Source organism: Zootoca vivipara, chromosome 7 (assembly GCF_963506605.1).
Source record: "Zootoca vivipara chromosome 7, rZooViv1.1, whole genome shotgun sequence".
NCBI classification, from domain to species: domain Eukaryota; kingdom Metazoa; phylum Chordata; class Lepidosauria; order Squamata; family Lacertidae; genus Zootoca; species Zootoca vivipara.
The window spans coordinates 15,634,418-15,658,080 of record NC_083282.1 but is presented as its reverse complement, the minus strand read 5'-3'; the positions used below and the strand labels follow the sequence as shown (position 1 = coordinate 15,658,080).

Here is a 23,663-nt window from a genome sequence, read left to right as displayed (position 1 = left end):
TCATGTGCATGAGTGAGTGAATGATTGAATGAATACCTGCTCATAGTGTTATTTTCCTGCTTATCTTTTAGGAGGTATGGTTACCAGATATATCGATTAATCTGACAGTAATTTTGTGGCTTTAACAGCTGCAAACATTTTGACAGCTCCTTCTGCAACTCTTAAAAGGCACAAGAACCCCTGTTTCCCATTGCACCCACCAATCTTAACCAGAAATGATCAGCAACTTTTGAGAATGCAATTATTTTAAAAGTTCAGTTTTTAGCAGAGTTTTTTACACTGATTAAAAAAGTTGGCTGCTACAGTATGAGCAGTGTTAGTTCTACTACAACCTTACGTGTGTTCACTGGATATGGCGGACAGGTTCCTGTTCGCAGCTAGCTATGCTATGGAATGTGTTCAAGTCCAAGGATGCAGTGCCAAGAATAGATCATTTCTAATTCAGGAGGTGATCCATTCTGAGCTGAAATTTATGTCAAAATTCTGCAACAGATTCATTTAGGATTGAGAAATCTATGTAAATTTTATCATGTTCAGCAGTAAAAGGTTAAGTTTCTACACTTTCGCTTAATACTACTTTATCATCAAGTGGTTAATAGACGTAAAAATGAATAGCGAGATCTTAAGACAGATACAGAAATACATTTGAAAACATCACTCACCAATAAATAAGATGTACAAGTTTAAAAAGTATTACCTCATACAAGAGACATCCTAGAGACCAAATGTCTGATTTGAAATTGTACCCATTTTCATGGATTCTCTCTGGAGACATGTAATAAGGTGTTCCCACTGCAACAAATATGGAAATATAATTTTTAAAAATGAACACTTAAAACTTCATCACAATCCTTTCAAGCAATATACAGTGGAACCTCGGTTTATGAACACCTCGGTTTATGAATTTTCGGTTTATGAACGCCGCGGACCCATCTGGAACGGATTAATTCATTTTCCATTACTTTCAATGGGAAAGTTTGCTTCAGTTTATGAACGCTTCAGTTTAAGTACTCCGCGGACCCGTCTGGAACGGATTAATCCACTTTCCATTACTTTCAATGGGAAAGTTTGCTTCAGTTTATGAACGCTTAGTCCGCGGACCGTCTGGAACGGATTAATTCACTTTCCATTACTTTCAATGGGAAAGTTCGCTTCAGTTTATGAACGCTTCAGTTTATGAACAGACTTCCGGAACCAATTGTGTTCATAAACCGAGGTACCACTGTACATGCCAATATTTTGGTTGAAAAAATTATAATTGCACAATTATTAACAAACATACAATGAGACAATACAGAGGGATATTGTAAATGAACTTATCTCATTTCAGGCAACCTTAGCCATATTTTATAGAGTCGACTTCTATGATAAACTGTCTTTAAAAATGAAGATAAAACTTGCAGAATTATCAGGAAGTGATTTAGCAATTCAGACCTTTATATAAATCAATATTAATGTTATGAATTTCAAATTGCTTGGAATATTTTTCAGTATCCCATCCCTGCTGGAACAACAGATGTATTTTTCAATTCATCTGCTTTCTATCATTCAAGTATGGGGCATTTCTATAATAATAATAATAATAATGGTTGCAATCAAACACTTTTACAAGGGAGTATGCCACACTGAACACAGTGGACCCTACTTCTGAGTAAACACACATAGGATTGCACTATAAGAGTAACTGAAGTATTGACAGGAATGGTAAGAGGAAGAGTGACAACTGGATTTTCCAGGGGAAAGTGGCAGGACAAAGGCAAATTGCCTTGGACATGTGGCTAGAAAGCACAGGACAGTCAGAAAACCACTTTCTAGGCATGGGACAAGCAGAAGTATGGATGAGCCTTAAGACAAGACTAGAACAGCAAAGCTCAAAAGCGGATTAGAAATTCAAAGGTTTCATAGGTTATGGATAAATGTTCTAAAACGCCAAGAATAACTAAACACACACACTCTCTCTCTCTCTCTCTCTCTCTCTCTCTCTCTCTCTCTCTCTCTCTGTGTGTGTGTGTGTGTGTGTGTGTGTGTGTGTGTGTTTTAATGAAGTCATGGTTCTAGGCCCCTTAAAAGTTTGTTTACATACTTCCTAAAAACGTATGAACAGTACCATTCTATGCATGCCCTCTCAAAAGTAAGTCTCATAGAGTTCAATGGGGCTTACTCCCCAGTAAGCACATACAGGACTATATCCTAAAACAATATTGGCACATAGGGCTAGTTTACATTTCAGGGCATGGATTTAGATCTCCTTTTAAGCCACCCTGCATTTCCACATGGCAAGCTGCTCATATGCGGAAACTCCTCACTTGTGTTCCAGGGCTGCTTGTCCCAAAAAGCTAAAAGCATCTAGCAGGATGATCTGGTGTGATGAAAAAAAAACCCAGCTTTATCTGTTTGCTGATACAAACACTTCATAAAGTGGCAAGAGCTGCCACACGCAGCAGTGTAAAAAGACTGTAATGTGTAGACAGGCCCCTGGGCCATTTTATGGGCTTTCATATTCCAGGAGGTTCTGATGCTGTGTCAAAAAGAAACTGAGAAATTTAAATGACACTGCAATTTAGCATGATAAAACTGCAGCATTCTTAAAATTAACTTTTTTGATAAGTGATTTGAGCTGGAAAAGACCACCCAACACTGATCTGTTGATAAAGTCACAGTTGTTGCTGTGTTTATGATACAACCTCCAATGACACGAATTGCTTCACAATAACAATACTAATAGCAGATCTGGCTTGTAACAGGCTACATATCTGCTGCTTACAGGGTGAGGAATTGGTGGAGAAAGAATTTGCAGGCTCTACAGGGGGCAGCTGCAAGCACTAAGGCTTGGAGGTTTGTAGTTTACCAAAAGCAAAAGTTCCTTTAACCAGTAGTTCTCAGAAACCTGCTGTTACATTAGGGGGTTGAGATGAGTGTGAAAGATTGATGACAGGGGGAAAGAAGAACAAATGCTTGAATTCTGCAGAGTTTAGCCTATTCTAACACTTTAACTATAATACAAACTGAAGCATTTAAATAAGAACCTTCTGACTTCACACAACAAAAGGGGTGGAAGCGGGGAAGAGCTGATATATCCTACCAAGGCAAGTTTAACAAAAAAAGACAACTTAGGTTTTTTCAAATGTGCTTTCTGTCACTCCTCTTTGAATACCAGAGGGTGTGGGAAGGCCATATACAAAACCTGGGTGATGCCAGGTAAAAGTAAAAGCAAACCTTTCTCCATCCACTGTGTAATTAACCATGGAGTTCATTGCCACAGGAATGGATCTTGTGATGGCTACTAGCATAAACTCCCTTTAAAGGGGTACCCTTTAAAGGCAAGTTATGCTAGCTCTTCAATACATCCACTGGGGAAAGGTCTATCAATAGTTGTTAGCTACAATAACTAGAAATGAAATATTTGCATCTGGAGGAGAATATGCTTCTGATAACCAGGTATGGGCAATAAATAGTGGGGAGAGCTTTCACTATCAAGCCCTGCTTGTGAGCTTTTTGCTGTACTAGTCGGACCTTGAACATAGCTCTGAATGCCCGTTCTTATTATCTTTTTCTGCTGGACTTTTGCAATGGGCCAAAGCCAATTAGAGGTAAAATGAAAAATGTATCTGACATAAACTCTCTGCTCTATGATCAAGAGGACTCCACCACAGGTCTATCACCCTGAGAAGTCCACCACTCTAAAAGGAAGCAAAGAAGGAACGCTGTCCGAAACTCAAGTAGGGTAACCTGCAAGGAAGAAGCAGCCTGTTGCATTTCCAAATTTAGATTGCTACTATGCAATCTAAAAGAAAATAGGAGATTCCCTCTTGAGGCCCACACGAGCCAGAGGACTCTATGCAAAAGTTGTGGGATGCTGTGGCCTGAGGTTGTTATGAGCCACCTCTTCCATATGGGAACTGTTTACACGGTGGCTGCAAGAAACCTGAAAAACCACCACATCATCATCATCTACTATGATTCCATGGGAATGCCTCACTTGAATGACAGGGTCCAGGATTTCAGTCCCTGAAATGAGTGTCATCCTCTGCAGGGCTACTTCCTCTTGCGGACCCTTCCAGTAATTAATGTGGGGCGGGGAGGGCCATTTACTGGTGTGAACATACATCATTATAGAATCAAGGAAATCTCGCTGACCTAAAGAATGAGCAGCCGTGGTTTTAGAGCTGAAAAACCTTCCCAATCCAAGATCACCAAGTTTTACTACTCCTGTAGCTGTAATGAATACATTCGCTGGCTTGATATCTGTAGAAAGAAAAATATTTCAACAGGTGACAGTAGAATATCCATGACTTGTGTGTGACTTGTGTGTGTGTGCTCATCTAATTTTGCTTAAAGTTAAACATATATGTATTGCTTTAAAATATTTAAAAATACCAATTATGTATACTCAATCCCCATAGGCTAAATTTTAATTTTTATTAGCTATTTTTTATTATTTCATTATAATTTATTAAATTTCTATACCATCATTTATCCATAAAAACACACACACAAAATAACATCATAACATTACCTTCAACTTCATCTTCAACAAACTTGAACTCAAAATGTAAATGTTTTAAAGGTAAGTTTTAAACAGGAGCTTTAAATTTCAGCCTCACTGATTTCAATAGGAAGTAGCATAGAAAAACCTGCTCTTAGAACTCAGGAACTGTCATGCAAAATTTGGCTACATTATCTTAAGAGGTGTCCAAATGTACAGGAAACAACTTTCCACAACCAACCATGGTCCTCTGATTTCCCTGAATGCAATGAGATTTCAATAAGCACTAATAATCATAGTGCTATAAGTTAGTCTCTCAAATGCTCTCCCATGTCTCTGAAGGTTGATACAGACAAGGAGAAAAGTAGTTTCCCAGTTGTTGTTGTTGTTGTTTTTAACTATTTTTATTCCCCATTGCTTTTTGGCAGGGAAAAAAATCATACCTCCCCCTTGGAACTTTGTGGTAGGCCAGTCTCCTATACTTAAAGGGAAGTTGTGTATGTGTTTTAGCTCCCCCAGGTTAACAACATCTTTTAAGCATGTCTTATTAAAAGTATATGGATGCTAGGCCATGTTGTTCATATTCAGAGTAGAACCACTGAAATCAACAAGAGCCGTGTTTACTGATTTCAGTTGTGTATACTCCGGATATAACTACAGTAGTTATTATGGACCTCATCCTGTGTACCTAAGAAGGTTGACAAACCTGGAGACTGTTGTCCTGGAACAAGATAGCAGAAGGAAAGCACTCTGTTTTTGTCATCTCCCAGGGCACTAAGTAGCCCTGACCAGTTGCACTTCCTGCCTCCCAGTCTGCGGCAGTCTGCTCCCATCCATCAGCCAGACAAGGAAGCAGCTGCAGAGAGCATACTACCCCTTCCCTGCTAGGAAAACACTCTGCTCCCTACTGCCAATTACCCTCCAACCACAGAGCCAAAGGGAAGCACACACTGACCCCATCCATCAGCCAGAGGGATAAAGGCGGCTAGTGTGTGTGTGTGTGTGTTTGGTTTTTATTATTATTACCTGAATTATTTTGAGAGGCGCATAACCAAAAGATGCAGAATAAGTCTTCAAAAATAAATGAATAAATGATTTTAAGAATCTACAGCATATACATAGCATGCATATGAATTGTAAGTTGTTCATTTTAACCCATAATATAGTCATCACTCCAATGTACCAGCACAAATATGTTTTAAAGTGTTCTCGCTAAAGGAGGGACCCAAGATTACTACTCTATGCACTGAGCAATATTTAACAAGTTACCTATCCTGAAGAGGAAGAACAATTTGTAAAAAGCTATTGCAGTAATATGCACACTCACACAAAATCACATACATTGGAAATATTTTTTTCCAACCTCTACACTGGAACAGCATTAGCTTGATTAAATGCAATTAAGTTACCTCGATGCATGACACGTCGTGAATGCATGTGCTCCAAGGCACTGCAGAGCTGAACAAAGTACTTCCAAACTGTCCTTTCAGGAATCAGTCTCTTCTGCTTCTTGAAATGCTTAAAAAATAAGAACAATAAAATTAACTACGGCCAAGCCGGATTTGTGAGTAGCCCAATGTTGCAAAGCAATAATTTGGTTAAAAATTATTAAAAGGATAGGATTTTAAACAAAATATTGCTACCCACCAAAGGGTCATGTTTAACTGATGAAACAAAAATCCCCACTGGATACACACACCCACACTTAATATAAGTAGATATGAATAAACCCAGCTTGCACCCTAATGAAAGTTTGGCAGGTTTGGGTCTGATTGAGAACACCCTCGAATTTGAATTTAACCTACAGCTTCAGGGCTGGAAGGTAGAGCTTTTGATAATGGCTGCCCCCTATCCCTTTTAGAATATGATTTTACATTAGACCAGTTTTGGCAGCACAGTAAACCATGGTTTATCATAACAGGAACAAGCTACAGAGAGCCACTGTATGCTCCACCTCCAGCATGGCATTGAAGGAGACCCAGAGGCATACTGCAGTTCATGCCTATCATGGTGCCTGAACCAGCTCATTGGAACACATTTCAGACTACAATGCTATACCACAGAAACTTTGTTCTCGTGTTTATATTATTAAACTCATCCACAAACTGCCTCCCAATGAATTTATTACAGTATTTTCTATTGTTTGTTTAAAACTTTCTCCTCCTCCAAGGAGCATGCATGGTTTCTAGGTCTGTCTAGAAACAGTCATTTGACGAAATAAAATGGCAGGTATTTGTGTGTGATTTATTTCAGTAACTGTAATGCCAGGACTGCAAAACAACTGCATGTTTTTCCTTTTATTGTTGGCTAAGGATACTATTACACTGCCAACTCTAAAGACCTGCGAGCTTGGCAGGTGTAAGGCAGCTGTCAGACCTATGTTCAAGCTGAGAAGAAAACTGCCACCCATAAGTCTGCCACTGATCTATCCTATTTATGTGATATCTTCCTCTTCCTTGACAGGACAAGGTTAAGTGGGATAAAGAAAATGGCTTTAAAAGAAAATTAACAGCTGTGTACTAACTGAGTCAACCAATATTTGAAACAAATGGAATGCAAACTACAATGACAACATATGTCCTTTAGGTAACAAAATCTTGTTGTCAAGGTACTGAAGCTGCGCCCCCCACCTCCGCTGCCCCCAAATTAGTTAAACACTGAATAGCAGACTCTGCAGAGTGTGGCACTCTGAGCCTAAACATATTTACCTGGCTGTAGTATTGATTTATTTGGAACCGTGAACATATTGATACATAAAAAAAGCACAAGGTACTGATATTTTAGACTGTAACATTTTAGCATTATGTGGGAGGTTATATTTTCAAACGCTTCTCTGTGTAAAACAAAAACAAAAACGTTGCAAAACAAGGGGTATAGTATTAGGATAGCCCTGATGCTCTAGCCTTTTACCTGCAGTCTTAACATTTTATCACCACATTCATTCTAAAGCATTAAAGTTCACAGGGGGCGGGGTGGAGAGAGAGAGAGAGACCATATTCAGGTGAAACTCAGAAAATTAGAATATCGTCAAAAAGTGCATTTATTTCAGGAATGCAACTTACTATTTTTAATTTTTCTTTTAATTTTTACAAATGCTTTCTTTTGTAAATTCTACAGTAATAAAACAAGTAGTTACAATAATACAAAAATAAACATTGCTATTACATTTCATTAATTACATTCCATTTATAATTGACCCGCCTAACAACAAATAATTACAATTACAACAAAATAGGCTTGACATATCTTGCTTTGCATGTCTTGTATCTATCTCATATATTGGTTTCAGCTTTTAAGTTGCATTACTGAAAGAAATGCACTTTTCGACAATGTTCTAATTTTCTGAGTTTCACCTCTAATTTCCCTTAATATTTTAATCAGCTCTCAATTCCACATAAGGTTTCGTGCAAAGACGAAGAAGCCATATAGTCATCATTTATTTAAAATCCAGAAATCACGAATTCATTCAGAAATGTGTTGCTGTTCAGATGCTACTAGTGTGGTTCCTTCAATTTGCTGGCCCCATTTTATTGTTTATTAATTTACATACCACTTTCTAATAATAATAATAATAATAATAATAATAATAATAATAATAATAATAACAATTTATTATTTATATCCCGCCCATCTGGCCGGGTTCCTCCAGCCACTCTGGGCGGCTTCCAACAAAATATTAAAATACAGAAAACCATCAAACATTAAAAGCTTCCCTTTAATCAATCCACAATCAAACCACATCACAACATTAAAACATCTGTAATTAAAACATACAATTAAATGAACACTTAAAGACTTGGCAATTAAAACAGTTTTTTCCCCCCTTAAAGTTAAAATAATAAAATCAGAAGTTCAGTTCAGGGGAGGGCTTGCCTAAACAGATGTGCCTTCAGGAGCTAGCAGAATGCCAACACTGAGACAGCCTTTCATATTTCACCAGCACTGACCCTAACAGTTGGGAAAGCTGCTTCCGTGTTACCACAAGCCAATACTCATCAGGCCATGCTGAAACTGATTACCTGATCATAGTTCCCTTCCTGGAGAAGTGAAGGAGGAGGTATTTCAGGTAACCTGATCCAGAGTTATTTAAGGCTTTGTATGTAAGTGGCATGCCGATCAGAAGGTTGGCGGTTCGAATCCCTGAGACGGGGTGAGCTCCCGTTGCTCGGTCCCAGCTCCTGCCAACCTAGCAGTTCGAAAGCATGTCAAAATGCAAGTAGATAAATAGGAACCGCTACAGCGGGAAGGTAAACGGCGTTTCCATGTGCTGCTCTGCTTCACCAGAAGCGGCTTTGTCATGCTGGCCACATGACCTGGAAGCTATACGCCGGCTCCCTCGGCCAATAATGCGAGATGAGCGCGCAACCCCAGAGTCGGTCACGACTGGACCTAATGGTCAGGGGTCCCTTTACCTTTACCTTTATGTAAGTGGCATAAATTTAAAACTGGCTCATTGGCCAAGAGGCTGCCAGTGCAGATCCCTCATCCCTATTCATCACCACCAAGCCACAGAATAGAGAAGCAAGAGAAGAACATGACAATTGTCCCGGCATGGGGTTGCCAACACATATGGCACAGTGGCCAAGCTATCCCTGTCACAGAAAGTTCGGAGTTGACTAGGCTACCTCTATCTCCATGGACAAAGATGGTACCCCTATACTGCATACTTCTTCTTTCAGAGGGAGTGCAACCCTGTCTAGAACAATTCTGGGGCCTGGGAACCACTTACTCACTGTGTTTCTGTCAATATATAATCAGCTCCATCTAATAAACCATGGTTTGTTAGATTAAGAACAAGTATTGTGCTTGTGTACTCCCTTCTACTGAGATTAAACCCCAATTTCCCAGGTCAGATGTACTGGTTTAGCCAGTACCAGGCATTTTGCATTATGGTGAATGAGAGAAGAAATGATGAAAGGAAAAAGATGGAGTATGTGGGCACAGAACTTTAAGTTTAATAAAACTGTTTTTAGTTTGAGAATGTACGCCAGGTCACTACATGCTTCATAGTCTTATCTGTGTTGCCCTTCACAATTATACCATGTAGTGAGAAAGGTAATTCAACTATTTGAATTTTTAAAGATAGAAAAGAATGGCTTTCCCATACATGCAGTCCATTGCAGAAGAAGAACTTGAAGCCAGATTGGCCAGATCTAAGCCTCTCAAATGGACCAAAGGTACGTTAGGCCAGGCATAGGCAAACTCAGCCCTCCAGATGTTTTGGGACTACAACTCCCATCATCCCTGACCACTGGTCTGTTAGCTAGGGATGATACCGGTAGGAGTTGCGCAATTGAATGTTCTCTCCCTCTCCTCCCTTCATGAACCCTCTAAATCTATTCTGGGAGTTCCCCCTACCCTCCAGAGCACATGATTCAGGGCACATGAGGGGGGGGGTCCCTATCATTATTCATTGCCCTAGCACAAATGTTTCATTGAATGCTGCCCAGAATGTTTAATTATATAGGGGGGTGGGGTGGGGTGGGGTGGGGTGGGGTGGAGAGAGAGAGATCCTCTAATCTGCTCCTGATTTCTTGACTACAGGCTGAGAAAGAGCAATATTATATCTGCACAGGTGGTAATACAAGACAAACAGAGTAAGATATGCTGAGACACACACACTTTTAATTTCCTCAAAATATTTTCAAAAACTGAAATGATGCAATGTTTGAATGCAAGCACTTTAAATGCTGTTTTCCTCAGACCTGGACTGAATCCAAAACAAACTCTGTATCTGTTCTCCCCATAGCTGGGATTTGCATATCAGAGGACTGTTTGATGTCAACAAGATAGATAGATAGATACCGGGTTTCTTTTCATTTAGAAACAAATACACAACTTCAAGTATGTGCATAGAAAACACATTTTATTGTTTTTAAAATGAACCCTGAAAATACTTTTAACAAACTTCTAACAAAAACTCACAGTACAATGCCAGCTGTTAGTATATATGCTACACCTTACTTGTCCCAAAATGTTTTCAAAAGTCTTATGTACACTAATGAAATCAAATTTTCCGAGATTTGGTGTGGTGCGGTATGCTAACACTGGTGTTTAATCCCCCCCCCCAAAATGCGGAACCAAGTGGAGAAATGTATCTGCTCCAGAGCTTACCTGGAGGCTTGGACCTTCCAAAGACCAGGTGTCTCAAGGTACATGGTGAAGACACGTGACTGGAAGAAGGTAGGTGTCCAGAGTTTCATGGACTTTCTCAGTCCTACCAAGGGATGTCAGGGCCTAGATCCAGGACCTTTTGAATGCATAGCATGTGCTCTAGTGCTGAGTGGCCCTTCTGCTATGGCACAGAATTATATGGTATACAGTCGTACCTCAGAAGTCGAACAGAATCTGTCCTGGAAGTCCGTTCGACTTCCAAAATGTTCAGAAACTAAGGTCCGGCTTCCGATTGGCTGCACAGAGCTCCTGCAGCCAACGGAAGCAGCGGAAGTTGCAAAGGGCGTTTGGGTTCCAAAGAACGTTTGCAAACCGAAACAATCACTTCTGGGTTTGCAGCGTTCGGGAGCCAAAACGTTCATCTTGCAAGGCGTTCGACTTCCAAGGTATGAGTGTATAATGAAATGTGAAGTCCTCTATTACAATACAGCCTATGGCTTTCTTTGTAGCATTCCTTGGAATTCTTTATCTAAGGGTGTCTGCCTGCTTGCCTTTTTACAAGGGTATAGAAGCACAAAAACATAGGATGCCTTATATGGGGTCAGATCATTGGCACATCTAACTCACAGTTCTCTACACTGACTGGAAGCATCTCTCAAGAGATTAAAAAAACCTGAAACACACATTATGTCATGGAGCTTAGTTAGCTAGTTGTTTTAGTGTAAATGATTTTCTGTTCTTTTGCTGTGTTTACATTATTGATTTTGTAGTTTATTCCAAATTCAAAACTTTATTACAGCCATAGGCCCATATTAAGATATCAACACAAAACAATATACATCATACAGCAGAACAAAACAGAATAAAAGAAGACAAAATGAATCGAATCAGTTCCCTTCATATAAATCCTATCCCTATAAATATTATAAATTACAATTACAAGGTAAAAACACCATATCACTTAGTTCATCTGGTCACCACTATAAATCAAACATTAGAACGAAAAATCAATAATCATAAAGTAACCCATTTTTCCTCTTGTAGGATAGAACTGCAATCAGGAATCTAGCTACAAGGAGTGATCTACTCAGGTTATTATCCTGTAACAGATATGTTAACTGGGATTCCGAAGTCTTATCCAAAGTTTGATTTTGTAGTTTATTGTTTATATTGGCTTAATTGATTAATTTATTTTGTTTTAAAGTACTTTTATTGATTGCAAGTCACTTTTAATATTGGGGGATAAAAATATCAAACCTACTCCTTTCCAGAATAAATTCAAAATAAATCTGGGGGAGCCTGCTTTAACAAGTTCCAAATCTGTTTGGAATAACCCAGTTTGTCTTGGGATTTGCAAAAGCTAGTGGGACATAAAAAGTATTACACAAAACTTTGTGCAAACTGAATAACTTCTCTTGATTTGGGGGTTACTTTTCTTATGGAAGCAGGCCATCTTTGGTAGAAAATGCTTTCTGCTAGCAGGGCATCTTTGGATCAAATCTGGAACAAGAACTTGGCTTAATTATAGTGAGATTTTATATATCAATAATTGTCAGGGAGCCTTCTTACAGGGAGCCTCCTCCCCTCTTGCTGACCAGCACTTTGCCCAGTGAGAGCAGCAGCAGTGGGTCAGGTGAGGGGAATCAGGAAGTGAGCGGGACGGAAGTGTCAGGGCTCAGCGATGTTGGAGAGCCCCTGCGCCGCCAGGACCAAGAGGTGGAGGGGAGCAGGCAGCCCCTTCCGGCGCCCGAATTAAGGCGTGCCACCAAACGTAAGGTTGGGAGGAGGCATTTCGGGGTGCCCAAACTCTTATGTTGGTCCCGTAGCTGGAAACGTCCACTCCCGGATTCTGCGAGTGACTGAGAGGTCATGTTTTCTACTATCTCTGCACTGTAAATACTATGCACAATAAAACTCTTAAAGACAGAGTGGGTTTGGGCATCTTTACTCAAGAGTAGCCGCAACAATACCCTGACAGCAATAATAATAATAATAATAATAATAATAATAATAATAATAATAATAATCTTATACCCCGCCCATCTGGCTGGGTTTCCCCAGCCACTCTGGGTGGCTTCTAACAAAATATTAAACATACAATAAAACATCAGACATTAAAAACTTCCCTAAGCAGAAAACTAACTAGCTAACCAGTTAGCTATCTATCTTGATATATCCCTAGCATTGCTGCAAAATACAATATCCCATGAGTAGACCAACCATGTATTTGGAATTCACTTGCCTCTCATGAAACCTACATGGGCATATAAGGAAAGTTACAGGGAGGGATTAAAGAGTCTTGAGAGTCTAATAAAGGCTAAAAGAACAAGGCAAGCTTACCTTCCACAGAAAAAAAATATTTAAGTAAAGTTATAATGATTTCCAAAATATTTAAATAAGTTTTTATAGAAAAAGAAAACAACAAAGAGTTTTGGGGTATCCTAAAGGCAGCAGTTTAGGAAGTTTAGCAGAAGCTACAGTTAGAACTGGATATGGAACAACTGAGTGGTTCAAAATTGGGAAAGGAGTACGACAAGGTTGTATATTGTATATTGGAGTATATTGTCTCCCTGCTTATTTAACTTATATGCAGAATTCATCATGCGAAAGGCTGGACTAGATGAATCCCAAGCCGGAATTAAGATTGCCGGAAGAAATATCAACAACCTCAGATATGCAGATGACACAACCTTGATGGCAGAAAGCGAGGAGGAATTAAAGAACCTTTTAATGAGGGTGAAAGAGGAGAGTGCAAAATATGGTCTGAAGCTCAACATCAAAAAAACCAAGATCATGGCCACTGGTCCCATCACCTCCTGGCAAATAGAAGGGGAAGAAATGGAGGCAGTGAGAGATTTTACCTTCTTGGGCTCCTTGATCACTGCAGATGGTGACAGCAGTCACGAAATTAAAAGACGCCTGCTTCTTGGGAGAAAAGCAATGACAAACCTAGACAGCATCTTAAAAAGCAGAGACATCACCTTGCCGACAAAGGTCCGTATAGTTAAAGCTATGGTTTTCCCAGTAGTGATGTATGGAAGTGAGAGCTGGACCATAAAGAAGGCTGATCGCCGAAGAATTGATGCTTTTGAATTATGGTGCTGGAGGAGACTCTTGAGAGTCCCATGGACTGCAAGAAGATCAAACCTATCCATTCTTAAGGAAATCAGCCCTGAGTGCTCCCTGGAAGGACAGATCGTGAAGCTGAGGCTCCAATACTTTGGCCACCTCATGAGAAGAGAAGAATCCTTGGAAAAGACCCTGATGTTGGGAAAGATTGAGGGCACTAGGAGAAGGGGAAGTCAGAGGACAAGATGGTTGGACAGTGTTCTCGAAGCTACGAACATGAGTTTGACCAAACTGCGGGAGGCAGTGCAAGACAGGAGTGCCTGGCGTGCTATGGTCCATGGGGTCACGAAGAGTCGGACACGACTAAACGACTAAACAACAAAAGGCAGCAGTTTAGTATGAGCCTTTGTAGGCGAGAACCTTCATCAGATTAGAAAAGAGGGGTTTAAAGGCTAGCAAACAAATGGAATAGTTACATTTAAGTCTTGTAGCAGAACTGAAAAATAAAAATGCAAGAGACTGCAGTTTGTGTCCCAATGACATTTAAGATAGAGCATGGATGTATTCATGGTCCAGATCAGATTTAGATGTGTTCCACTTTTGCCAGAGGACACAGACTGTATCCCATTTAGCAAGAAACAGAGCAGTTCAGTGTAGGCATTAGCAAAGACTGAACTTTCCAAGCATCCCTGGATGGGAACAAAGGTACCTGTATTACATTATCTGACAATCAGTAACACTGCTACAGCAAGTGAAAACAATTGAAACAGATTCCAGACAGGAGTGCTGCAGGGTTGCAGTTCCTGTCCAACTGCTGTCATGACAGCTCCAACCTGCTGCAGAAGCAGTGCTGCTGGTTCTTAGAAACGGGGGGAAAATAATGAGTTACAAATAGCACACACCCCTAATATATAAAAAGGCTCATAGATATTAGTAGGGCTTGTCAGCACTTGTGTCAGAGAGTTTGCATCAAGAATGATTGGATATATCTATATATATTCTATGTGTGTATATGTATATAAGAATGAAAGGGGGGAACCACCTGAAATTACAAAGAGTAAAAAAATGACACAAAATAAGTACCACAGGTAGCTTCAAAACTTTTAACAGCAAACATAGGTATAGTGACTATAGTCAGTTCAAAGCATTGCTTTATTTTTCCTTTAGGAAGATGCTTAATAAAAAATATATTAACTCGAGACTTTGTTCTATAATTAATCTAGCTAGTGTTGCCTGGTGTATTGTAGAAAAATATTGATTTTTTGTTTTTTTTATTAAAAAAAACAGCCTTTAAAAACTAATAAGAAAAGCTCACAGGAGAAAGGTGACATAATGGCATCTGTAATGTAGCATCTCAATGTTTGGATAATCTGTATATGGTACATATCAAAAGCATTTTTCAGTTCACAGTAGTAGCAAATGTCTTTACTTAGCATATGCGGAAGTCTCAAAGAAAAATTAAATTTTTAAAGAAACTTTTAAAAAATAAACTTGTTTTTAACATTAAAAAATGTTGAAAGTGTACATTTGTCTGGCTGCTCTCATACAGTCATACCTTGGTTGTCTAACTTAATCCATTCCAGGAGTCCGTTTGACTCCTGAAACGGTTCAGAAACCAAGGCGCAGCTTCCAATTGGCTGCAGGAGCATGGGGCTTGGCAGCGGTGGGGGAAAGGCGCAGGATCGTTCCTTCGTCTTTCCCCCATCCCGCCCGAGCCAGATCCGACGAAGCTTCTGAAGCTTCGTCTGATCCGGCTTTGTCGTTGGCAGCAGCAGCGCTTGCTCTCTTGGCTCGGGAAAGCGCCTGCCTTCCTTCCCCGTGCCAAGAGAGCAAGCGCCGCCGCCACCACCAGTTCCCCCAGAGCCCATAGGAACGCATTAATTGATTTTTAATGCATTCCTATGGGAAACGGTGCCTCGCTAGACGGAATTTTTGTAGGACGAATTGAGTCCTGGAACGAATTAATTTCGTCTAGCGAGGCACCACTGTAAAATGGACTCTCACCTTGACAATGTAGCCATAATACAATGTAGCAGGACTACTTTTCAAGTTATTAGTCAAGACTCTCACCCCAGCACACTGCCATTCACACAGCAACATGAATTTATATGAACAAGTTGGGTATAAATCACATCCCTGTTCTTCTTAGTTTTCACACCAGGCTCAAACATTATCATGCCTTCTGTAGCTTCAAGCCTGCCTAGTCCTCACTCTAGAGAGAAAAGACTCATTTTTCTTTACATGCTATAATTATGGTCTCAAAGTTTTGAAGTGGTTTGCAAATGTTCCCAGTGGGCACTTGAGCATTCTCCAATATAACCCTAGAGATCCATCTAAAGGACTCCTTTAGCCACTCAAAATTGCTCCTCCAGCCAGTACTGTGCAGATACGATGATGCTAGGAAAGCATTCCTTCTTAGCTGCTGTTACTGCCACAATATAAACTATAAAGTGAGCTCTAAACTGTGTTTGGTCACACTTGATTCAGCTTTCACTCCATATACATCTGGCGATCATCCCAACCAATTCATCGTCTCCGAGTACTTGATGTACAAAAGAGCCAAGACAGTTCTATACGGTGGTACAGAGTACTTAAAAACCATCATGTGTACATAACAGGCAATTTCTGAATTCTAGAATGTGATTGAACAGGAATGTGAAGCATGCTAACAGAAAGGACTCTAGGGGATCTAGTAGCAATCATCTTTTCTGGTTGAGAAAATATATAACCTGCTGCACTTGTTGAGTTAGGAGCATTTTGGAATGACTGCAACAAAAATCCTGTCCAACAAAAGATGTGGCAGTCTACGCATGTGTGTTGAAGTCTCCCCAAACCACTGTTCAGTGGCTCCTCAAAACCAAACACAAGACCAATCCCAGCAAGGAGATTGTTAGGCAGCAGGATGATATATGCAATAATGGAATTTCAAACTAAGTAGGTACCTAATATCAAGTGCAAACACTCAAAACTGAATTTGATCAGACAGGAAGCTGAAGAAGGAGATGGGATAGCACAGTGACCACCTCCTTCCTAACCATCAAGCCTGGGTCAGTACTGCAACAAGAACCCAAGTAGACAAGCTTGGAAAATCCAACTCATCCACCCATCTCATTGATGCAGGTCAACAGCACAATTTGGGATTAAATCCTGGATGACAGCAGGAGCATCTCATCCAGTAGAATGGAGCTGCAGACAGGGCTTTCCAGCAGCAGCACTGCTGCTGCTTACCAGAACAGTGAGGGGAGAAGCATGGTGTCAGCAAAGGCAGGACTGTGCAGTCTGTCAGCTGCGCTCTAGAACCCCTTTTGTTTTATTTGGGGTGATGGTCATTTATACTCAGCAGGCCTGGTGGACGGTCCTAGTGAACTGAATGTGCATTCTCAAACGTAGAATCTTCTATCCACTGCAGTGCCTAGGTAGTTCATTCATACACACACACAAATGTATAGGAAGATGGAATATAAAATGAGATACTAAATAAATTTAAAATGATGTGGAAAGGGGTCTCTGAGAGTAAAAAGTTGGGAAACCACCAACCTGCATGAATGACCTTATTCATAGATAGGACTGTCAATAAGGTGGCACCATCATAATGAGTTACCCATTTAAACTTTTAGACATCAGATTCTTTTTTGCTCATTAGGGTAAAGTACTCAATAGCACAACACTGTGCTGAAGATTCATCTGTATTGTCTAATGAAAAGAGAGGCAGTAGCCACTATTATCTTTATTGGATTCCAAGGTCTTGCACCTGACTCCTAATTACTGCGTTTTCCCCTGCTCATATAAAAAACAGCACGCACACACGCACACATACACACAGTGAGAGAAATGTTCTTATTTTTCTATTGTGTTCTCATTTAAAAAAGAGAGCGCTGGGGATGCATTCATTGTACTTCCCTCCTTCCCTCAATCTGTATATACCTAAAATAAACTCATGCTGATCCCACTACAAGAACTATGAAAATATGAGTATAGTGTGACACCTTATACATATTTAATCATAGCCTGATAGGCTGTCATTAACTTCAAACAGCAATCCGAGTTCACTACATTAAACATGATGCCTACGTTAAGAGGACATCATAAACTACTCTCATGAAAAAGATAGGTAAGAAATAGCCACACAGCAAAACTGCTTTGCAGGCAAATTTAGACATCTCTAGGGTAAAATCAGAAGAAAATGCACAAACTGGATTCACAAGTACCGGTAGATTAAATGACGACTTCAATAATCACAGATTTAAAACTGTGGTTTCTTTAATAACAAAAAAACTAATTATAAACCAGAACTGGTCTCTCTGAACAAATACTGGGTTAATGCCACTGTTATAAGCTATGCCTGGCCTTCTGTGAGTGTATAAAATGGTTTTCAGTACTAAAAAGGATATATTTGTATTTCTCTTAAAGGGAAAATGCTGCCTTCACTAAATATCTGCCAAATATAACACCGGATTTCAAATGGTAGAATGAAATGAGTTAAATGGACAGGTTTGACAGTCCTAGGTAAAATAAAGGCATCAATAGGCCATAATGAAGTCTGTCACAGAAAGGGAAAAGAAAGAGAGGCCTCATATGAAATGTTATGTCAAATTGGAATATACAGAAGAGAAAACAAAACCTTCATATTGTAGCAAGTGTAAACCTACAGAATTATTAATTCATAAGCAAAATATATACAATTTGGTTATAAATATTAACAGGACATTGTCAATCTTTGTAGCACCACATTTTTCACCCTCTTGGCTTAAAAATGTCATCTTGGCAAGGAATATTCTTCAAAGCACAAAGATGCAGTTTCAAAACTCTTTGCTGTAAAGCAAGGTTAATATTTATTCTAAGAGTCACAAAAATAGTATTTTGAAGGCAGAGGGTGAGGACTAATTAAAAAGCACACTTTTTGTATCCAATAAACCTGAGACACTTACAATGCAGTGAAAAACAACAATAATCTAGTCTGGAGAACAAAGGACTTGTATTGGGTAGGGAAATGATTATTTGAAAAGAAATGAAAATATAAAAATAGAATGGAATGATCTACCCAAGCTTATGTATCTTACATGCAGCTCTTGGAGTAATTCATTTAGTTGAGTGCAAGTTAAGAAGCAAACAAAAAACAAAAACCCCTCAACTATGATGAAGTTGTTTTGGCTTTTTAGCTTTGTTGTTATAAATGCTGCCTATATAAATTAAAAATAAATAAAGAAAGAAGATTAGCTAGCTTCACACTTTCCCCCATACATAATATAATACAATTAACCCAACTGTGAACTTGAATACGTTTCATCTAAGAACTAATCTCAAAATTTTGAACAGCTGGCTGTTGAAATCTTTTCAGTGTGTTACTACAATTGGCAAACTTGCTAGTTTTTAGTGTGCTAAAATTATAATTGGGCTTGTTGGAAAGTCTATTCCTTCCCAGCTTAAAATGCTCATGGTCTTGTTCAAAGTTTGGTGCACAGAACAGTTGTGTTCACTCCAGCACAGCCAAATAGTTCCCATTCCTTTCCCTAAACATTACAGGAAGAAGAAGGGTGGCAAAACTGGGTTGGGGTTTGTTTTGCTACAAAGCCAAATAGGTGGTGGTAAGCAGACCTCTGATACCACCTGAGACCTTTATTTCTGTTCCACTGGAATAGATTAAGCATGATCTTGTGCCTCACTAGGATATCAGAATATGACTCAGGATTCCAAAAAACTTTCAGAAAACCTTTGTTGCTTTATGTTGAACTAAGACATGAATGTAGCTTGTGGAAACAACCTGGAATTCCGTAGAAATATGCCAAGAGTGTTCACTGTTTATATACTGTATTCGTAAAAAAGCACTTTGACAAAGGGTCACCAGTGTGCCATCTGCGTGTACACATAGGCTTGTGCAGGCTTTCCTTCAGAGTCCCTTCCCACTGCTTGAAAGAAGCATTCTGTTGTGGCCAATAGAATAGGTTGTAGTGCGAGCTTGGTTCTGTGTGTGTGTGTGTGTGTACATATACACAGTTTCGCTGGTTTGCAAATGTGTTCAACAAGCCCCAACAGGTTGACCATCCCTGTATTTTATTAATCTGAGCAAATATACGCCAATTTGGTCAATTTAAAAAACGATTGGTAACTTTTCCCCGGGGTTTTCCTAGCGTCAGGTTAGGGAACAAAGCCCTAGAAACTAACATGGGTGCAGATTCCTCATCCCCTAAACCAGGCATCCCCAAACTTTGGCCCTCCAGATGTTTTGGACTACAATTCCCATCTCCCCCGACCACTGGTCCTGTTAGCTAGGGATCATGGGAGTTGTAGGCCAAAACATATGTAGGGCCGCAGTTTGGGGATGCCTGCAACAGAAGAAGTGGAACAAGCAGAAGCCCTCCTGGCTGTGCCATGGTTATTTAATTTAGTTTTTACAAATGGTGATTTGTAGTTTAGTTACTATTTAGTTTATTTTCTATTCATTTAGCTTCTACAAAAACAAAGGCTTTTAGTACAGGGGCACCAGTATTTTGGAACACTGCTCCCACTGAAATCACACAGGCACTCACAATTCTATCATTTCACTGCCTGTTGAAAACATTTCTGTTTAGCCAAGCATTTTAGACAACATTTCAGTGTTGTTTTTTATGATTTTGTAATTTTATGATTTAAAAAAAATTCTTGGAGACCATATTTTTTAATAAGTTGGTGGTTTAGAAATACTCGAATGAATGAATGAATGAATGAACAGAACATCTCAAATGGTGCATTGTGGGACTGCTGCAAATATTCTTCACAAGCTTGTACTTCTATCTTGGCACTTTCAGTTTGGTGCCAAATCACGCTGCCAGCATTGCAACTAAGAGCATAGCAGCCTAGTGCCTGATTTTTGAGTAGTCACTGGTCTAAGCTCTTTCCATATTATCACTGCAATGACTTGTGGGTGCTTTCCTGTTGGCAAAAATCAGGTGTTATGGAAGCAGCCTTCATAGGCTCCAAGGGCTTTTGTTTGTTTTGCTTTGTTTTCACAATTCAGAAAGAAACATGTTCCTACATGTTTGGATGGTCAGTACCAACATTTTAAACATACAATTTGGTTTTACAGCTGAATTATTATGGTGGTGGTGTTGTTTAGTCGTGTCCGACTCTTCGTGACCCCATGAACTAGAGCACGCCAGGCACTCCTGTCTTTTTATTATGGTAAAAAAATCTCAAATGGGAGAATTTATAAACAGAAATGCCAACAATAAATATTATGGTGGCACAATGCCAGACTTGGAGTATAATGATGATCTCCTCCCCATCTACGTTTCCTTGCAATCATGCACCGCATTTTAAGATTATCAGCAATCCTTGGTAGGGAGATATAAATATGGAAGCTTCAATTACCGGTAGCTCGGAAAGGATTTACAGAACTGAAACCTGGAGTAGGATTGTGGCAATCACTTATAATTTAGGGTACCCGAGAATCCAGAAATAAAACCAGAGTAATGAGAATCAAAACAAAATATGAAAAATAAAATATGATTTCTATTTATTTCAAACAATGATTTTTTTTTAAAGAAAACTCTCTGTTAAGAGAAACGCCTACCTTGATCATTCTAGATAGGTCTCCAGCATCTGCTAATTCCAGCACAATATTTAGTTCATTGTCTTCAATAAATGATGCATAGTATTTGATTACATTTGGATGATTCAATTGCTAGAAAAAGAAACAGATACTTCAGTCTACAGTACATATAGCCTCAACTATTGGTTTCCGCCATTTAATCCTATATACACAGGGGCAGGGGAGCAGGGAGAACACCCCTTTCTGTACTACAAGAAAACAACATTCATGTGTTCATGATTTGCATGGAATTTTCTATATGTGCAATGAGACATCTCCTACCAAAAATACCCATGCTCTAACTGACAGGGCGCTCCTAAAAATATGGAGAAGCAGGTGCTAGTCCAGCACAAAGAGCTACAGCTGGGGCAGAGAGTGAGTGGCAGTGTGGGAAGTCAGGTGCAGACACCTAAGCAACATTTAAAATCACAAGTGAGGTTTGTTATATTTTTAAAGCAGAGAGTAAGCACAATAATAGTCGTCAAGAAACAACATGTGTCACTTTCTGCAATCACAAAGACCAGAAACTTTCTTTTTAAAGCCCCAAAAACCTAAAACCTGCTAATTTTGTCAGAGCAACTTTCTGGTTGGCAACAACAAACAAGAAAAGAAGAGACACATTCGCTCCAAAGGAAAGCCCCCTCCTGTAAACTGTAACTCACCTTATTTATATCTCTCTTTGCATCATTCACAATCAGTATTCAGTAAGACACTTTAGAGGAACAAAAAGTTTGTGTGTGCACAGACAAGGCTTTTGTCCTTGTTTTACAAAGTGCATCTTCTCTGGATCACACAGCAGTCTGCTTTTGAGAACTAAAGATTCTTGTATGGCAAATCTTCACCCCCACCTACATAAAAAACCTCATTCAAAAACAGCTGTTTCTGATATAACTTTGTAAGGTGGCAGAAGGTGGGGAGTGGAGGCCGGCAGTTCAAAGGGAAAATCCTACAAGGATAAGCTCTTGGTAACAACTAGGGCAGCTCTTGGTTCCGTTTAAACTTTAAAGAGGCAGCTTACAATGCAATGTGATATGGATGGGAGACTGACATGCATAAAAGGAATACAAAAACATTGTCTCTTTGTGTGCATGTATGTGCACATTATGTGTTCTATACATATATTGTAGGGGAGGGGTAGTAGCTCAGTGGCTGAGAAAAAACTTTATAGCAGGTCCAACCTAAAAGGATTGTCAGGGGGCAGTCTTGGGAAAGCCCCTTTTACTGCCCAAGGCCGTGGAGTGACAGTCAGAATGAACAGTGCTGAGCTAGATGGTCAAACAGTCTGGGCAGCATCCTAAATTCTTATGCACAAGGCATAAATGCAGTATATACTCGAGAGAGCTTTTTTCCAAGTAAACAATTGTCAAGATCCGTGGACAAATTCTGCTCCCAAGTTCCATCTTTGACTGAAGTGAGGGCAGCGGGAGGAAGTGAAGTATATCTTTTCGGTAATGGGATGCTCATTACGGAACTTCTGAGAAATTCATTACGCCAGTTCTATTTTTAACTTGTTCCTTAGTTTCTTTTCTACTTTCAGCAGGTATTTGAGATTATGGGGCAATTTTTTTATTAAAAAAAACAGCAGTTGACCTGCCACCTGTTTCATGAAACAGTAATCTTAAATATTTTGTAGCAGGTTTTTCTGGGTAAGGATTAATGAGGCTAAAGCTAGAATAGGTTCTTATCATTTTAGCTTTCATTTGTTATTTATTATGAAACTTGTTGCTGTTGTCTGTAAGCTGCCCTGAAGGGCAGTGAGATACAAATCACAATGACACACGCATAGAAGTAAATAAACATATCAAGTAAGTTCTGCTCTGGTTATTAGCTATGGAGAGTTGAAATGCAACCCTATTGCTTCAAAAAGCAGCTGAGGATATGCAAGTTTTGCTGCAGCTGCATTTAAAATACATGCATGCCCTTGTATCATCCCAAATCCATAGTTAAGACATTTTAGGTACGCCTTCTCCCAAATCTTTAGACTTGGGAATAATAAAAATCTGAACAAATAAATGCTAAATTTCACCTTCATTCAAGTAAAAAAGAAAGTCATTATACATATTTACCTTAAGAAGATCTATTTCTTTGATGCAATCAGCACGGGCTTTGGCATCCATTAAATCAAATATCTTGTTTAAAAAAAGGAAAAAGGAAATAATTCAGAGGATATATATCGTCAATGTTTGCTTTAATTTAGTACCCTAAAAGTAATCTGTTGCATAAATGAGAAATCACCAAACTATGTGACATGAGATATGCATTAAATTTAATAATTAATACCTGCTGTGAGTAGTACCCATTCACAAGAGTACATAAACACGGAAGAGGCCCCCTGCTGCACCTCTGAATGCTATGCTGCTCTAGCTTTGCCTCTTCTAAACAGCATACACTGGGGGAGTGGATAATTCTACAGCATCTCCATGGTGG

General features: G+C 39.4%; 1 protein-coding gene across 5 annotated transcripts in view; it reads right to left on the bottom strand.

Moving 5' to 3' along the window:
• Positions 1 to 23,663, bottom strand: part of NEK7 (NIMA related kinase 7) — an 83,509-nt gene that overhangs the window by 19,266 nt on the left and 40,580 nt on the right. For all 5 annotated transcript variants that reach the window (XM_035121370.2, XM_035121366.2, XM_035121369.2 and 2 more), the window contains 5 exons: positions 23,303 to 23,365; positions 21,219 to 21,329; positions 5,896 to 6,004; positions 4,138 to 4,245; positions 698 to 792 (listed from right to left, as the gene is read on the bottom strand). In XM_035121370.2, coding sequence (XP_034977261.1) covers positions 698 to 792; positions 4,138 to 4,245; positions 5,896 to 6,004; positions 21,219 to 21,329; positions 23,303 to 23,365 — 486 coding nt within the window. The remainder of the gene's footprint in view (positions 1 to 697; positions 793 to 4,137; positions 4,246 to 5,895; positions 6,005 to 21,218; positions 21,330 to 23,302; positions 23,366 to 23,663) is intronic.